At 57.6% G+C, this 15,756-nt stretch overlaps 6 protein-coding genes across 6 annotated transcripts; 4 read left to right on the top strand and 2 right to left on the bottom strand.

Annotated features, from left to right (window-relative positions):
* Positions 1 to 1,067: 1,067 nt before the first annotated feature.
* GGS23DRAFT_581076 (nucleotide-diphospho-sugar transferase) lies at positions 1,068 to 4,012 on the bottom strand. Its single transcript, XM_051517158.1, has 4 exons — positions 3,480 to 4,012; positions 1,835 to 3,187; positions 1,461 to 1,668; positions 1,068 to 1,266 (listed from the first exon to the last, which is right to left on the bottom strand). Exons 1-3 carry the CDS (start codon positions 3,640 to 3,642, stop codon positions 1,544 to 1,546), a joined length of 1,641 nt encoding a protein of 546 aa, XP_051369064.1. The 5' UTR covers positions 3,643 to 4,012; the 3' UTR covers positions 1,068 to 1,266; positions 1,461 to 1,543.
* Positions 4,013 to 4,218: 206 nt separating this feature from the next.
* Positions 4,219 to 6,388, top strand: GGS23DRAFT_581068 (uncharacterized protein). The gene is made up of 3 exons (XM_051517157.1): positions 4,219 to 5,384; positions 5,457 to 5,653; positions 5,711 to 6,388. Exons 1-3 carry the CDS (start codon positions 4,737 to 4,739, stop codon positions 6,132 to 6,134), a joined length of 1,269 nt encoding a protein of 422 aa, XP_051369063.1. The 5' UTR covers positions 4,219 to 4,736; the 3' UTR covers positions 6,135 to 6,388.
* Positions 6,389 to 6,790: 402 nt separating this feature from the next.
* On the top strand, positions 6,791 to 10,857 carry GGS23DRAFT_581056 (Spt20 family-domain-containing protein). The gene is made up of 2 exons (XM_051517156.1): positions 6,791 to 7,598; positions 7,656 to 10,857. Exons 1-2 carry the CDS (start codon positions 7,247 to 7,249, stop codon positions 10,310 to 10,312), a joined length of 3,009 nt encoding a protein of 1,002 aa, XP_051369062.1. The 5' UTR covers positions 6,791 to 7,246; the 3' UTR covers positions 10,313 to 10,857.
* Positions 10,858 to 11,261: 404 nt separating this feature from the next.
* GGS23DRAFT_233918 (autophagy-related protein 27) lies at positions 11,262 to 13,079 on the top strand. The gene is made up of 3 exons (XM_051512077.1): positions 11,262 to 11,704; positions 11,809 to 12,385; positions 12,466 to 13,079. Exons 1-3 carry the CDS (start codon positions 11,431 to 11,433, stop codon positions 12,659 to 12,661), a joined length of 1,047 nt encoding a protein of 348 aa, XP_051369061.1. The 5' UTR covers positions 11,262 to 11,430; the 3' UTR covers positions 12,662 to 13,079.
* Positions 13,080 to 13,489: 410 nt separating this feature from the next.
* Positions 13,490 to 14,034, top strand: GGS23DRAFT_581054 (uncharacterized protein). Its single transcript, XM_051517155.1, has one exon. The coding sequence runs from the start codon at positions 13,497 to 13,499 to the stop codon at positions 13,986 to 13,988; it is 492 nt and encodes a 163-aa protein (XP_051369060.1). The 5' UTR covers positions 13,490 to 13,496; the 3' UTR covers positions 13,989 to 14,034.
* Positions 14,012 to 15,740, bottom strand: GGS23DRAFT_581053 (uncharacterized protein). Its single transcript, XM_051517154.1, has one exon. The coding sequence runs from the start codon at positions 15,442 to 15,444 to the stop codon at positions 14,248 to 14,250; it is 1,197 nt and encodes a 398-aa protein (XP_051369059.1). The 5' UTR covers positions 15,445 to 15,740; the 3' UTR covers positions 14,012 to 14,247.
* Between the last annotated feature and the right edge of the window lie 16 nt (positions 15,741 to 15,756).

The following is a 15,756-nucleotide window of genomic DNA, read 5'->3' as shown; positions in this document are numbered from 1 at the left end:
GTCGGCAGAACATGCCTGCGTACTGTTATTTACGGTATTGTGTCAGGATACGCCTGAGGGAACCCCGGACCTCATTAATACACGGCCTCGTGACAGGGCCTTCTGTTTGTCACTCGGTAACTACAACCATTATCAATCTAGCCGCCGTTATTCTCCCAAAACCCCCCCGTGGTCCCAGGGTCGCCTCATTGTTGCATGGGCCTCGCTGCTGTGCGTTGTTTCACACGTCTTGGTCAGTTAAGATCTTGTATGAGCTCGGAACCTCCCATGGGTAGCAAATAAGAGTAGCAGGCCAGTGGCTATAGGCTGTAGCGATCCGGCACGGCGGTAACGCTACCAGCGTAGTCCGTCAGGCCGCCGGCAAACAACCAGCTGAGGAGCGGATATCCCGCTGGCCAACTTCCCTCATCCATGTCCGGACTTGGGTACGGCTACTGAGCGTGCCGAGGCAGTGAAACGCATACATGATATGATAGCTACCGCACCACCCGACACGATCGCTCCACTGCATATCTTATGCCACCCCAGTATAATCACGCTGTGCGGCTGTAGATCCTGCAGGCCGGGCATTTTCAGCTTCGTCGGCATCTTGCTAGCACTACTACTTGCCTCCGTTCCTACATAGTGGGATCGGTGCATACGTGGGAAACCCGGGTAAAGCACGCGTCAGTCAGCCCCACAGTAGGTAAGAGGCAACCCCGAACCCAGGGCCTTGGTTTCGAATGCCCAACGGTCCTCTCCAACTGCCTAGAAAAGGGCAAGTGTACCCTATATCTACAGACGGAGCGAGAGGCTCGAAGGCGCTCGGTATCATACCAGCACACCAGAGCAATGGCGTGCGGCTTGTCGTGCCACTGAAGAGTAATCAACTGCAAACGACCGACCATCGCCCTCCGGGTGGAGGGGAAATAGAGGCAAGGTACAGCAAGGCAAATATGTAGAAGAAGAAACCTGGGGGAATACCAAGAGAGAAGGTGGTGAGAGAGGAGGTGGAGAAGAAAACAAAGGAGGATAAAATGCCGACATCTACTTCCTGTGATAGCTCACAATTCACGCGGACATTAATATGAAGTAGCCTAATAGTTAACTACGTGTATCTATGAACCTAGGCGGTAGCTAACCTGCATGTCACGTATAACACACCTACTGATCATATCCGTCCCGGGAGAAAATGGTGCACTATGCCACTACTGGTGACACCACGAACCACCTAGCAAGAAGAGGGAGGAGGTGGTAGCCTACACACATGCTTACTTAGGTATGAGTCTATGTGCGTGTGTCGATATCAGACAGGTTGCTTTACCAAGTTGCTCCAAATAGATGCCTAACTCCAGAGAAACAGAGCGGTGTGGTAGGGGGCATATTTCCAATCTGTGACTCTGGATGGGGCCATACGCGGTGGGCATGGGGAGGGGAGGTGCCGGAGTGACAACAAGCCTAAATAGAAGAAGGTTACATACTGCTCAAAAGTTCCAGCAGGTTTCCACCCAGTCATATTGGCTACCGTGATGCTAGGATGCGGGTATTTCGGGGATAAACGAGGCTATCCTAACAGCAAAGTGCTGTTCCCATCGTTGCCCGCGTCGATGCTTTCCATAGCATCCTGCATCTCCTGCTCACTAGCCTCGAGGCCGGAGGAGCTCATCAGCTTCGTATCCTTGTCCTCGGCTTATAAAATTGCAATCATCATGTCAGCCAATAGTTGCTCGGTTGGCAGAGGTATGAAAAGAAAAGGGGATTATCACTACACCGCCTCGCAGGATCACGGGAGGAGACGGACAAAAATGAGGAAGAAGGCATGGGGTTAGAACGGAGGAAATCGAATTGCACGTACTTTTTGGTTCTACCAACAGGTTCTCCTGGACCTCGCAGTCCGTGAGCGTCGACCCCTCCCCGATCTCGCTCCTCTTGCCCAGGATACAGCGTGTCAATTTGCAGCCTTTTCCCACTACCACACCATCCATCAGCAGACACTGGAATAACTTAGCGCCTTCCCGTATCTGGCAGTTCGCGCCCACCACGCTCTCTTTGATCGACGTCTTTTCCTCGACCATGACGTTGTCGGCGATTAGGCAATCCTGCCTAGTAATGGTGGTTCGTGGCTTGATACCCTCGGGATAGGCAACTTTCCTGGAGTGTGCAAATGGAGACGCTGCTTCGGGCCCTGCCTCTTCGACGGAAGAAAGCTTTGCTAATTGCAACGATACAGCAAGGAGTAGCTGGGCTGTATCAACACGCCGGAGTAGCGGCGCATCGGCGTGATAGGGGTGGATGTAGGCCAGAATTGGAGGAATGGTAAATTGCGTGGGCTTGGCCAGCAGTCCGTCGTTGTGTCTTCTATGAGCATCCGCAGGGGCTGGGCTGCCGTAGTGCTCGTGTGCCCTGACCGGAGAGTCTAGGCCATTGTGTTCCGGAGAGGCGCCGTTGCCACGCGCCGACTTATTCCTGTCCAATCCCCCGCCGCCGCCCTCGATAACGCTCTTCAACCCCAGCTTCTCAGAAAGCCCCGTCTCCCAGTTGGCCTTAGCCCACCATCCTATTACGTCTTCGCCAAGCGTCTCCAGGCGCTCATTCTGGACGAAGTCTAGAATCCATTTCGGTAGAATATAGATATGCGCATCCCGATGGGTTGTGAGTACTTGGAGCTTAGGATGACTGCGCAACAGACCGTGCCGTATCGGCAGGCCCTTCTTCTGATCCACGAGGTCGTTCAGGGAATCTTTTGGCATAGAATAAGCCACATAGGAAAGGTTCGGGAGCAATGAGTCTTTGGAAGTGGGTAACGGAGGCATCGGCATCGGAGCGGTTATGAGCAGGTCGGTCTCCTCGCCTTTGACGGGGTTGGCCGTTTTGGTCTCGTACCATACCCCCAAGCCACCATTTCCGTACGGAGGCTCACCGTTGCCCAATAGGTCCGGAAGACTTGCCGCCTTCACCATCCATGCCTGCAAGAGCTTCTCGCCCTCGAGTTCGCACACCAAGTCGCAGGGAAGGACCACGAAGTCAGATGTGACAAGCTCCCGGATTTCAGGAAGCCGAAGTATCTCTGCGGTACCTGTGTTCTGGTCTAAGCCATGAGGCGCGACAAGATCTGGGCGGGGATGAGGCAAGCCCGTGAGGAACGGGTTCGTCCTCAGTGCCGTGGTGATAGCGTCGGCAGCCGAGGGAGGGCAAACGAGAGTGATATCTAAACAGCCTTCATCAGCTAAACAGTTCACGGACGTCTAATATCTGGGTTTACGTCCCGATAGTGACTGGCCAACAGCGCCGTGTGGGGGCGGGGAAGGGGGCTTCGGCGCAATAATGAGGGCAGCACAATACCAGACTAGACAGATGTTAAGGCTCGGCGGCGCCCTCTCAACCGGAGCTAACACAGCAACTGCGGTCGCTTGATCACACTTGAAGCCAAGTTTGCCGCGCTCGGCGAGGCGCAAGGCAGCATGGCCACGATGATAGCGCGGAGATATAAGAGACCTTACCCGTAATTCCCGTACGGTAGCAGAAGTCGATGGGGTACCAAACCATTGGCCGGTTGGCGATGGGCAGTAAGGCTTTGGGGTTCTCATCCGGGTTTGACGTAAAGGTCGGGAATGAGGACCCCGGCCCGCAAAGGATTAGGGCCTGAAGACCGGTTGCCGGCATCGAGACAAGCGCGGGGCAGCCTAGGCGTGCCCGGCCGGCCGGTGGCGATGAGGCTTTACGGAGGGGTCAACGAGGGTATTCGACTGGCCCAGAGAGAGTTGGAGCAGGAATAAAGAAAAGAAAAGAAGGGAGCCTGCCTACGAAGACGTTGACAGACCCCTGGCGAGGCAATTCTGGGTAAGGGATTTTCGGACACAGCTCGACAGACTCTTACTTTCGCGCTCGAAAGATTAAGGGATTTGGTGTGTCGCTGTCGCTCTGCAGAATATACAAATTGAAGATGCGACTAGAAGGTACCTATCCGGTACTTACCTAGGTAGGTACCCTAGTTGACGCATCTCGGTTGAGTCACCAGCAATGACGATGAGGTGGGATGGAGGCAACAGATAAGATTAGATACCTGAGGTACCTAGGTAACTAGCCCCCGGTATAGGCACCTACCGTCATAGGTGCAGTTCTACCTACTTACCGATGACAGCCACAGCTTCTCCTCTTCGTTACCTCGGCTTAGCTAGGCAAAGACCACTATCGATAAGCGCGGATATGGGCCACGTACGGTGAGCGACCACTTATATCGCGCAGAAACCGAGAAAAGCACGCGCCTCCAGCTCGGTGTAGGCTGGCCGAGGCCCCACACGCCTTCTCCCCGCCAACCAATGGACTGGTCTGTTATTCTCCCTCGCCAGCGAACCGCTCAACAGGGGGGCGATACACCGGCTGTCGACTCCCAGCCACCCCTCGAGACGTCTCCGACGAAAACAATCCTATCGGGCTCTTTTCAGTTGGCCGCATTGCATATTGCCTACGCAGCAAGCTGCCCCCCCGACCGACCTCGTACACGTAGCTCAGCCCCAGCTGGCAAATTTGGTACTGCTTCCCAGCCCGCTAATTTACGAGGGCCACAACACGTCAACCTCGCCCGGTACTACCTCTGCTCTGGCCTATGTAGGTAGTCCTGTCCTGTCTCGACACCATCCGATACGGTCGCGGAATTGCTTGCATGCTTGCTTGCGCCCTGTTTCGCATCCGTCACTCCACTACCGCGCGCGACGCCGACCAGGCACGTTTTGCGATGATCCAAACCTGAACGATAAATGTCGTCGTCGTACGAATCGTCGAGGTCTCGCCGAGGGGGCTGGGGCCACTGGGTCCCGATTGTCATCACTCTCACCGTCGCCACCGTCGGTGTCGCGGCCTGGGCGTGGAGCCAGCGCAGCAACAACGAGGGAGACGAGGAGAGCGATCTCGAGCCCGCCGCTGGCCTCGACTACGAAAATGCAGACTACGGAGACAACCCACCCTACGGCGCGACGTCGCGAGCGGCACGTCTAGGCGCCGACGGCGGCTCTCCCGTCCAGCCCGGCGACGCGAGCTACGGCGTGGCCGAACTACATCCCGAGACGAGCGGCATCTCGTCGGCGTGGAGCACGCAGGTGTCTGGTGCGCTCCGGCGAACCCCGAGTCCGCAGCAGTTCTTCTCAAATGCGGGTAAGACGGTGGCGGCGGGCATAGCGGGGGTGGGCACCGTTTTCGGCAGCGCGCTGGCTGCCATACGAGAAGATGACAAGAACGCATATGCTGATCACGAGACGTGGTCAGAGGAAGCCGAAGCGAGAAAGGAGAAACAGCCGTCAACGTCCCAGCCCAAGGACGCCAGCAAGGGCCGCAAGACAGTCGCTATCGTCGTCTCTGCCGACACTAATGCCGACGAGTTTACCGGCGACGGCTTCCACGAACATGCTGTATGACACCGCCCCTTTCCGCTTCTCGGCCGCCCCACGGCCCCCGCTCACTCTCTAACCTGCTTCCGACAGTCTATCCTCTCCTATATCCCTCGAGATGTCGATTTTTCCACGACCAAGTTGTTTGTCCTGATCTATGCGCCGGGTCTCAAGGACTCCGCCCTAGAGGCGTCGAGTGGCAACCTACCTCCTGCCTCTCTAAGCTCGTCCTTCTCCAACATCGCAAACGACCAGGATCAAACGCCAGGGGAGGAGTCAAAGAGTCCAATGTGCGTGAATGCAGGATACCACTGCCACGTGAAAAGTTACACTAACTGGGAAAATAGGTTGAGCGTCCATTCGGTCAATTCGCCTTTTCACGCCGTGTATTCGCAAGCGCTTGCCCTAGTGGAGAAGGAGACGATGGTGCTCCCGTTCACGACGGTCAACGGCCACGTGCATATCCTACGACACCTACACCCCGAGGTGGTGTACCTCCAGGAATCTCTAGCCGGCCCCGACGGCAACGTCGTCACGCAGCTACAGACCTGGCTCAAGCACGACGTCATCCTGGTGGTCGGAGTCGACGGCGGGCACGGCGGGCTGGCGGACAGCGACTCGGAAACCGAACAGCCAGGAAAAGAGAAGGAGAAGAGAGCAGACCTCTGGTGGCAGCGGGAGGAACGGACTGGCCGAGGCCGGGGCGTGGTCGTCGTGGACAGTCTGAAGGTCGGTGATGATTGGGCTCGGCGGGTTCGGGGCAAAGAGTGACGATGATATCTTGGGATCTCGGGGTGGCTCACTTTCAGCAATGCGGGCATGAATGGCATGCGTGAAACGTTCAAGTTTTTTTGATACTCAATCCCCCGAATACATAGGCCACGTTTTTCCTATGCTGATAGAAATAGGATAGTGATATATATATATACGTAAGTATGCGTGTGTGTGTGTGTGTGTGAGTATGTTATGTGAGAGGGAAAGAAGCTGAGGAGGAGAGATAATAACCTCTGAGGTGAAAGTTCTCGCCTCTCGCTCCTAATACATAATACATCCGTGAGGTGCCCCGGCACAGCGATGATGGGTATGTTTCGTGCCTTATATGATGTGTGCTCGCGCCGGGCTGAACGGTAGAATTACCTAGGTAGGGTGTTGCTGCTCAAGGTATTAGGTGCATACCTCCTACTTGAGGTACCCGGTTAATTCATGAAATGGGATTTGGTGTCGAGAAAGTCGCCTCTGCACAAACAGGCATATGTGTTGCGTCACGTGAAAGGGTAGTCACCGGCCAAGTTCTGAGCGCCACAGAAAAGTACAGGGGGCAATGTGGCTTGAAAGATTCGGCGATGCGACCGAATCTCCCGCCGGCACCTGCGAGCCAGGTGGTCAACGTAGGCTGACGGGCGGCTGATGAGGCTCAAAGCGCAGATGGCAATTTATGGAGCGACCAAGTCGACCGACTTCTAGTCAACCTTCCTTCGTCACCTACACGGAATTCGACCCCACACACGAAGACTCTGGACGACTCTCGCGCTCGCCCTCTCCTCATCGCCAGTCTTGTCCAATACATCCGCTACACGTCGTCGCGTACTCGCAGACTATTCGCTAGCTGAGTCGGAACTTTCAAGAGGCAACCCATATCCCGGCCGGTCTTCCCCATCTCCCGAGCGCAACAAATCGACTTCTCCCGACACCCGCACCCGCGCCCGCGTCTCCAGGCACGTCGCGATCAATGTTCATATCAAGTAAGGCCCGGCTTATATATCCTTCTCTAGCCGCTAGCTATTGAGCATCGCTTGGTCGCCTCGTGGTGCGCGGGTGCCCCAACTCTCTCTCTCTCTCTCTCTCTTCTGCCCACACGCCTGCACGCGCGTCCACCGACAGCCATGGCTCCCGTCGTGGCCGCCGCACCTCCTCTGCCGACTCCTAAGATCAGACGCCCGCCGCTGCCAGGCATTCAAACAAATGGCGTGTCTTCGACGCAGTCATCTCCCTCCCCGTCCATGTCAGCGAAGCGCCCTCCACCTACCGCCACCAAGCAGCAGCAGCAGCAGACATCCGGCACCATCGTCGCGAACGGCGCCAATGGCACGGCCCATCGGCCCGGTGTAGTCCGCTCAAGACGCGATACGTATAGTCAGGCTTCAGGACGGAATCCAAGAAACAATGCGTCTCTAAGATCGGCTACCTTAGCTCCTGATATGTCGTTGCAGCAGCCCTTTGAACCGCGACCAGAAGGTATGCATTTCGCGTTTTCCCTTGTCTAGCGTCACTCTTGTATTTACACTCAAATAGTGGTCACCGACGCCTACATCCTGAGGAAATATGCGGGGCATCCCCCATCCCTAATTGTACACCTCCATCCGGCTCATTTTCGATTCGACCAGCAAGATAGTGTGTTTCCGTACAAATCGCCGATGAAGCTTTTTATCGATCATGTCAGGAGTCGCACCGTGCCTCACGAATTTATGATGGACTTGAACGACAGCGGCGTCGTCTTCTATGAAGGCTGCTTGATTGTGCAGCTACACGACCACAAGTCGACAGTACAGTCCAAAGACGTTGCCCGCCCAGCATCCAAATCCACTAATTCAACAACCATGCCGTCCTCGATTCATAATTACAACCCTTACATAACACCATCACCTTATGTGCCGTACCCTAAAGATAATTTGAATGGCGCGGAGAGTGGCCTTCCGGCAGCCGATGAGAAGAAGCCCGCGGATATTGACTCTGGCGAAAAGGAGAGCATGCCGGCGCCGCCTGCTCCTGTCGACGCCCAAAAGAGCAAGGTGCCGCCGAAGGCAAAGATCTTTACTGTGGTCCTTCATCCAACCTCTCAGAGTCTGCATGCGGATTTGATGATCAAAGCTATGACACCCCGCGGTTCTGGCGATGTGAAGGCTGGCGCCGACGCCGGCGCTGTCCCTCCCACGCCTGTTTCTGCCGTACCCCCTACGCCGTCTGCAGCGAGCATGCCTCCGCCGGCCAAGAAGCAGAAGCGCGAGAAGATGGAGTTAGATGCCAGCAACTTTTACGCGGCCGAAGCACAAATTCTATTGGCAACAGTCGGTCCACTCCACCTAGAAGCAACCAAGAACAAGGAAGAGACCATTGCCCTTCTAGAGCAGATGGCTGACCCGAAACATTCTAATCCTCCCCCCAAACCGAAGGCTCGAAAGCGGACTGTGGCAGAGCGAGCCGCCGACGAGGCATTGGCTGCGGAGCAGGAGAAGTACATGCTAACCTTTGATGAACGGCGCTCAGCCACCGTCGGTGGTACACAGACCGGTGGTGACAGCGCCGATGGTAACGGCCAGTCTGGCACTACCGTCTTCGAACCTCGCTTCGAAAGATTCAAGGTCCTTGCTGATATTAAGAGGGAACATGCCGAAAAGAAAGAACAAGACAGGCTTCGCCAGCTAGACAACGAGCGGAAGTTAACAATGCAAAAACAAGAACAACAGGCCTTAATACAGCGGCAGCAGGCAGAACAGGATAAGCTTCGGCGTGAACAAGAAGCCGCCCGGCAAGCCCAATTACGCCAGCAGCAGCAGCAGCAGCAAGATTCCCAGCGTCGTGCCATGGCTCAACAAGCCCAAGCTCAGGCTCACGCTCAGGCGCAAGCCCAGGCGCAAGCCCAAGCCCAAGCCCAAGCACAAGCACAGGCTCAGGCTCAGGCCCAGGCACAAGCCCAGGCGCAAGCCCAGGCTCAGGCTCAGGCCCAGGCCCAGGCGGCTCAATCACCTCCAAACAGCCAGATGAACCAGATGCCGCCGTCATCCCATGGGCACCCGCCGCAGAACGGCATGTCCAACGGCGCAATGGGCGCTCAAGGTGCCCACAGATTCTCACAAGTCTCGCAACCTCCGGTCTCATCACCCGTGATTCGTCAAAATACGCCTCAAAATATGTCGAGTCCCATGGTCGGTAACGTGCCTATGCAGCAGACAAATTCTGGCATGGGAGCAAGCCCTCCCAGGCCATCTTCCGTCGTACAAAGCCACGGACCAATGTCCGCGCCTATGGCTGTGAGTATGTCTGCCAGGGGTAGTCAGCAGAGCCATCCGTCAAATACGCCTCGTATGCCGAGCGCGACGCCCCAGATGGCTCACGGCACTCCAATCGCCCGACCAATGCCTACGCCCCGGATGAGCCAGGCGAGCCCACCGCCAGGCATGATGGCCCAAAACTCCCAGATGGGCCATACTATGCTGATGGGCACCCAAAATCTGAACCAGCCCATGCAGAACCATATAATGGCCGCCCAAATGGCCCAGCGCCAACGAATCGCCCAGCAACAGCACCTGCAGGCGTTGCAAAACGCTAACATGATGAACGGACAAAACCCTCAGATGTCGAACCAGCAGCTAATGCAGCAGCAACTCCTACGCCAGCAAATGATGATGAATATGCCGGCCTCCAACATGATGACTGCTGCTCAACAGGCGCAGCTGGCGCAACGATACCAGCAGCATCTCAACAACCTGCAGCAGCAGCAAATGCAAGCGCAAGCGCAAGCGCAGGTGCAAGGACAAGGACAAGGGCAAGTTCCGAACCAGCAGATTGCCAACCCGAACTTCATGGGCGCCGGCAATAGCCTAAGCCAAGCTCAGATTGCGGCGATGCAACAGATGCAACTACGTCAGCAGGGCAACCGGGGCGTGAACGTACCGCAAGCTTTCGCGATGCAAATACGACAGCGGAAGCAACAGATTTACCAGCAGAGTATCGCCAATTTTGCAGAAAGATACGGTGGGATCGCTAATATCCCGCCCGACGCACATGAGAACTTCGAGCAGACTTGTTTGAAGAGAGCCCAGGAGAGCGTGCAGCGCGAGATAATCCAGCGACGTCAGCAGATAGCGCAACAGTCCATGCAGAATGGCATGCAAAACGGCATGCAAAACGGCATGAATGGGATGAACGGGATGATGCAGCAGGGCATGTAGGCGGGGTACATATATATCACTATACGGTCGTCTCCGGATGCAGAGAGGTTGAGGGCTGAGGGACGAGGCGGTTTCCCGTATGGCCTAGCCACGGTGGCAGACGGCTAAGCGCCGGCATCCGCATTATGCAAAGAGGACAAGCGAAGTTTCCAAGCAGTGTCTCGCCGCCCACCTGGGCAAAAAGTGCAACGTCTCTCGAGATGCGCAGCAGCGTTTATTGGGATAGGAGAAGGCGGGTAAGATGAAGGTCAACGTCGGCGTCTGGGTCTCGTGGGGGTCAGGATAGGCGTATTCGCTACGACCAGGAGGTTCAGTCTTATGTTTCCATATACCCCGTACGGTAATCGTCGTGGGATCGCGACAGGATAGCTTCGTAGACGCGGGTCGATCGATGCGATCCCGTGCTTTCCAGTGTATATCTATCTACTCAGCGCGGCGCCTCCGAGATATAGATCCCTATACCCTGGAGGTGGGCTCACAATCACCAAAATGCATTAATAGTAAACGAGCGACCAGATAGATGCATATTGACGTGAGAATTACCCTGGGTATGCAATTTAGCGAATATAATTGCGTGCCTGATGTTATAGGTTATGTTACGTAATGCATAGGTACCTGGTCATCCCCGGCTGGTATGACGACGGCGACGGCTGGCCAAACCTGACGGAAGACAATACACAAATCCCCATCCCCATCCCCGTACAACTCAACTCTATCGCCGACCCGGACCTTTCTCTCCCTGCTGTCCAGAATCTCCTCCACGCTCAGTTGAGCAGTAGGCCAAGGCAACACCCGGCCAAGCACATTACACGCTTACACAGGCCGCTTGCCCATCAGCCTCTCCGTTCCCTCCTCCTGCCGGTGTTCACCTGACCCCCTACAGTCGACGACTCGGTGTAAATCCGTCTATCCGTCTATCCATCGGCCCAGTTCCCGCCCGAGCCGACGCCGAATCCACACCACACACACATCTGTGTCTCCCTCGTTGTCGTCGTCATCAGTCTTGGGTTGACGCCCACGGCCCCGACGGACGCAGCTCGACTTGCATCAGCACCCTACGGACCGCACCCGATTATTTGGCCGGCGCGAGTCGACGGGCTGCTCCCACGCTCCCTAGTATGAGATTTCCGACGATGCACGCGGTCGACACCGCATTACTCATCCCCTTGCTACTCGCCCCGTTGCCGGTGGCTGCCCAGTTCCAGTGCGAGCACATCGTGGTCGATAAGCAAGCCTTCGACCTATCTAAGCTGGGCGGGCCGCACTCCGTCGTCGTCACCAGCCATATACCAGGCGGAAGTCCTCACAACACGACCTACACTGTCGACATATGCGGTGTACTTCGGAAATCGGGCGACAAGAAGGAGGAGAAATGCCCCGACAACTCGCGAGGTACGTAGTTGCTGTCGTTCACGAGCCCCTATCAGATTTTCTCCGCCTCTCGTCCGCCAGGTTGCACCATAATATTCGCTGACTAGTCTTGCATAACTCTACAGCATGTGCCATCCAGCGTATTAATGGCGTGTTCAACAAGGCCGTCCCGCTCGCTGGCGAGCTCTCGGACCTCAAAGGCGGCCCGCTAGATGCGCAAGTGACGCGGCTCCCTACGTCAGACTCGAACACGGACGCGCAAAAGCACGGCCTACTCCTCGTCCTAAACGGCGGCTTTAGCTGGTCCGAAAACGGCGACAAACGCAACCAGCGGGTGGCCATCGAGCTCGTCTGCGACGAGAATCGTGACGGTACCGAGGCCGAGTACGATCCGGCTGAAGACAAGTACGAGCGCGGCGATAACCCGCCTAGTCGGAGGGACGCGACAACCAACCCGCTGCTGTACCGCGCTGACGGCGATGACGACAAGGGTGGCGACGGTGGTGCGCCGAAGGACGTCCAGCTGGGTATCGATAGCAAGCCCAGCTTGATATTCAACAGCTACGCACCCTTAGAAAAGAATTCGGACACGGATGTGTTGCGGCTGACTTGGCTGTCCAAGTACACATGCGACAAAAGAGCTGAGGAGGGCGGTGGAGGACCAGACGCACACTGGGGCTTCTTCACATGGCTGGTGATTCTGTAAGTGCTTACTCTACCGTCATCGGACAGCGTTAGCCGGTGCTCGTCTGGCATACCCGTACTAATCGGCGCGCGCAAAGCATCTTCCTCGGCACCGCAGCCTACCTCATCTTCGGGTCCTGGCTCAATTACAACCGCTATGGCGCACGGGGCTGGGACCTGCTCCCGCACGGAGACACCATCCGCGACATTCCGTACCTACTCAAGGACTGGACCCGGCGCGTTCTGAACACGGTACAAGGGAGCGGCAGCCGCGGCGGCTACAGCGCCGTCTAAAGTGTCGGATCGGAATGACGGGGTGTCTGACGGGGAAATATCATGAGGAAGAGGAGAGGTAGAGAGACGTGGTCGTACGCAGATAGAGCCGCCAAGACGGTAATACGCGTGCAGTCCCTTCCATTGCATCAGGCGGAGAAGCATAAAATGATTTGCGGGAGGGGCGTTGACGGAATATTATTTCTTTAGAATCGGCTCCAGGCTCAGACAGGATGCAATGCCGACTCGGATGCCCGCCCCTCCCCCCTGGCCCCTATACCGTCACGTATTTATACACGAACTAGCCTCGAGAAGCAAGAGATGGAAAGGGGGGGGCCTGGCGGCTGGCGGCTGGCGAAAGACAGGAGAGGAGCAGACGAGGGATTAGATCCTATGTAGCAATTGCTTCCCCGCCATCCCACGCACCCCCGTCTCCTTTCCTCTTTCTTTACTACGACCTCGTCGCTTCACGTGGATAGGCAGATAGAGAGCGCGGGAGGAGGGGGGCGCGGGAAAGGGGCAAACGGGCGCAGAGCGGAAGGCTGAAAGCGACCAGGCGTCGGGCTATATACATAGATTTCGAACCGCAGACTGCAGAACCCCAACGGACCAGGGACTGTTGTTGTATAACACGGTCTTGAGCGACGATACACCCCCCTTACGAGAGAGTAGGGCAGCAGCAGTAAGCGCCGCGGGCGCGGCCTCGGCTTGGACGGCGTACGCACATGAGGTCGGAGGAAGAGGTCACGGGGGAGCGAGCGATGGGGTTGGGTTCCACCACATCAGTGTGTACTGTATATATATATACACTTGTTCTTTTATCATATTCAATCCGATCCGATTCGGTCCCCATTCTATGTTCTCCGAACCTAGCAGCAGCCACCTCTGCCGTACGCAACTAGTCCGACACCGTAAGTTTAGTCCAGTAGTCCGACATCCAGTCCGTATGTACATCGTGCACCGGCGTAGACGCCGCCGGCTGGGGCCCGGGGCGAGGGAAGCGGAACTCTGTGCCGTCTCCTTCTCTCCCTCTCGGTCCCTGCTAGAGGGGGGGAGGGGGGCCGGCACCCACGTTGGAGCTCCTCCCACGGCACACACATACACGTATTTCCTGTGCTATCTAACTCTACCTACTCCTCGCAAGCGGCCCCGGCGCCTCCGGCCCTGTTCAGCACGCGGCGTGCGCGCGGCTACGCGCTATCCCTGCGCCGTCCGTGGCGCCGCGCTCGTCTCCTGCCCCTACAGCCCCGGGTCATGCTGGCGCCACGTTTACTGCCGCCGCGTTGGGAAGAGGCCGGGGGCTTGCGGGCGTGGGCTTAGTTTTTTAATCGAGGTTAAGCCCGGGTAGCAATAGAGCACAGATTTATAAAAGCTAAGGGGGGCGGGGGGAGAGGGGGGGTTCTGAATAGAATTATGTATTCTTAATTATTGGGCGTCGAGGGCGAGATAGTTGCTATGTAATGACCAGTGAGGATGGCTATACAGAGTATCTCAGACGGAGGCCTGTCGTTCGAAGCCGTCGATTTAGCAGACCTTCTCTCCATTGTGTTTTTTTTTTTTTTTTGGAGGGGGGAAACACATAAATAACCCTCCATCATGCTAGTCGCCTATGCCGGCGCGTCCGTTCCGCTCTCTGTTCTCCGGGATTGTTCGACCTCTTCTATCCGGCGCAGCATCGCGTCCCTCCACGCGCGGTACTCGTCCCGCTTCTGGTCGGTCAAGTCCCACCGGGTCTGGAGCATGGTGTCACCCCTCTGGGCGTGGAGCCTCTCGCCGAACCGCTTCCCGTCGCCGCCGCCATCGCTGGCGCCTTGCTCGGGCTCTTCCGCGTGCTTCGCCTTGACGACGTGCTTGATGCCGTCGAACCACTCGGCCTCGTGCCAGCGGCTCTGGACGAGGCGGGCGACGGCGTCGTCGACGTCCTTGGTCGCGACGTCGGCCCAGCCGATCCACAGCTCGTCCTCGTCCATGGCGGGCACGCGGACCCGCTCCCGCGCGCGCTCGAGCGCGTCCAGGATCGCCTTGCGCTTCCGCGCGTACACCGCCTTGTCCATGTCCCGCCCCTGCTCGATCATGTACACGTGCGACGAGACGAGGAAGTACACGGCTGCAAGCAGCGCGCTCAGATTCTGGTTGACCCACTCGTCCGCCGTCCGCCGCCCGCGCGGCGCCGCGATCGTCTGCATCCCCGCCAGCACCGTCCGCCCGATGCGCTCCTCGCCCAGCTCGCCGCACAGGAGCTGGATCGTGGGCCGGACCCAGGCCGGCAGCGCGCTCGCCGCGCCGCCGGCTTTCTTCTTCTCCTTCTCCTCCGCGGGGAGCGGCGGCGGCAGGCGCTTGCCAGTAGATTTGGTCGGCGTCCCGTCGGCCCGGGGCGCCGCCGGCGATCGGAACTTGGCCAGGGACTGCTCCTTCGTCGGCGTGCCTCGCGAGGGCACGCGCTGCGCGCTGCCGAACAGCCCGGACTCGCGCACCTTGGAGCTCGGCGTCCTGACGCGGCCGGAGCGCGCCTGGGTGCTGGCAGGCAGCACGTTGTCGAGGTGCGCGTACAGTCTCTTGTATATTCGCGGTGGCACGGGCGGTCGCGGCTGGATCGGGGGCAGGTCGAGGGATATCTTGAGGCGCTCGCAGGCGATGTGGGCGCAGGCGTACGCGCGGGCCACTTCCTCCTCGGCCTTGAGGGTGCCGGCGCTGTGACGAGACCGGGTGAGCAGCGAGGAGGCGAGCTCGACGAGAGGTTGCGGCAAGTCCTTGGAGTAGGTCGGCAGCAGCGAGAGGAGCGTGGGCTCCAGGGTGCGGCTCATGTTTGCGTCTGGGCCCCGCGACGAGGGCAACGGACGGGATCGGACAAGACAGGCGTCGCAGGCGTAGGCGTAGGCGTAGACCTCGTAGGTATGGAGATGTCCAGCCGAGAAATGCTTGATGACGGGCAGAGAGAGATACGTGTAGATGAGTAGAGAGGCCTGTAACGGGAGGGTTATGATGTTATGTTGGGGGTTATGTACCTACGGGATAGTGCATCTAGTAGGGACCCGACCCCCTGTAGCCAGCCAGGGCCGGTTGGTTGAGGAGGGTGGGTACCTACCTAGGTAAGGTGAAGGCGATGGCGATGACGA

The sequence above is a fragment of the Durotheca rogersii genome, assembly GCF_024521655.1.
Source record: "Durotheca rogersii strain YMJ 92031201 chromosome Unknown GGS23scaffold_24, whole genome shotgun sequence".
In the NCBI taxonomy this organism is placed as follows: domain Eukaryota; kingdom Fungi; phylum Ascomycota; class Sordariomycetes; order Xylariales; family Xylariaceae; genus Durotheca; species Durotheca rogersii.
The sequence above is the reverse complement of the archived record's forward strand: the minus strand, read 5'-3'. Positions and strand labels throughout refer to the sequence as shown.

Bases quoted from the DNA above. Each gene is read 5' to 3' on its own strand.
- GGS23DRAFT_581076 (XM_051517158.1), bottom strand. From the start codon at position 3,642: ATGCCGGCAACCGGTCTTCAGGCCCTAATCCTTTGCGGGCCGGGGTCC. The intron at 3,188-3,479 runs GTAAGGTCTCTT...AAGGCTGTTTAG, and splicing joins CTACCGTACGGGAATTACGG to ATATCACTCTCGTTTGCCCT. The intron at 1,669-1,834 runs GTACGTGCAATT...CAATTTTATAAG, and splicing joins CCTGTTGGTAGAACCAAAAA to CCGAGGACAAGGATACGAAG.
- GGS23DRAFT_581068 (XM_051517157.1), top strand. From the start codon at position 4,737: ATGTCGTCGTCGTACGAATCGTCGAGGTCTCGCCGAGGGGGCTGGGGC. The intron at 5,385-5,456 runs GTATGACACCGC...TGCTTCCGACAG, and splicing joins ACGGCTTCCACGAACATGCT to TCTATCCTCTCCTATATCCC. The intron at 5,654-5,710 runs GTGCGTGAATGC...CTGGGAAAATAG, and splicing joins GAGGAGTCAAAGAGTCCAAT to GTTGAGCGTCCATTCGGTCA.
- GGS23DRAFT_581056 (XM_051517156.1), top strand. From the start codon at position 7,247: ATGGCTCCCGTCGTGGCCGCCGCACCTCCTCTGCCGACTCCTAAGATC. The intron at 7,599-7,655 runs GTATGCATTTCG...ACACTCAAATAG, and splicing joins CTTTGAACCGCGACCAGAAG to TGGTCACCGACGCCTACATC.
- GGS23DRAFT_233918 (XM_051512077.1), top strand. From the start codon at position 11,431: ATGAGATTTCCGACGATGCACGCGGTCGACACCGCATTACTCATCCCC. The intron at 11,705-11,808 runs GTACGTAGTTGC...ATAACTCTACAG, and splicing joins ATGCCCCGACAACTCGCGAG to CATGTGCCATCCAGCGTATT. The intron at 12,386-12,465 runs GTAAGTGCTTAC...GCGCGCGCAAAG, and splicing joins TTCACATGGCTGGTGATTCT to CATCTTCCTCGGCACCGCAG.
- GGS23DRAFT_581054 (XM_051517155.1), top strand. From the start codon at position 13,497: ATGTTCTCCGAACCTAGCAGCAGCCACCTCTGCCGTACGCAACTAGTC.
- GGS23DRAFT_581053 (XM_051517154.1), bottom strand. From the start codon at position 15,444: ATGAGCCGCACCCTGGAGCCCACGCTCCTCTCGCTGCTGCCGACCTAC.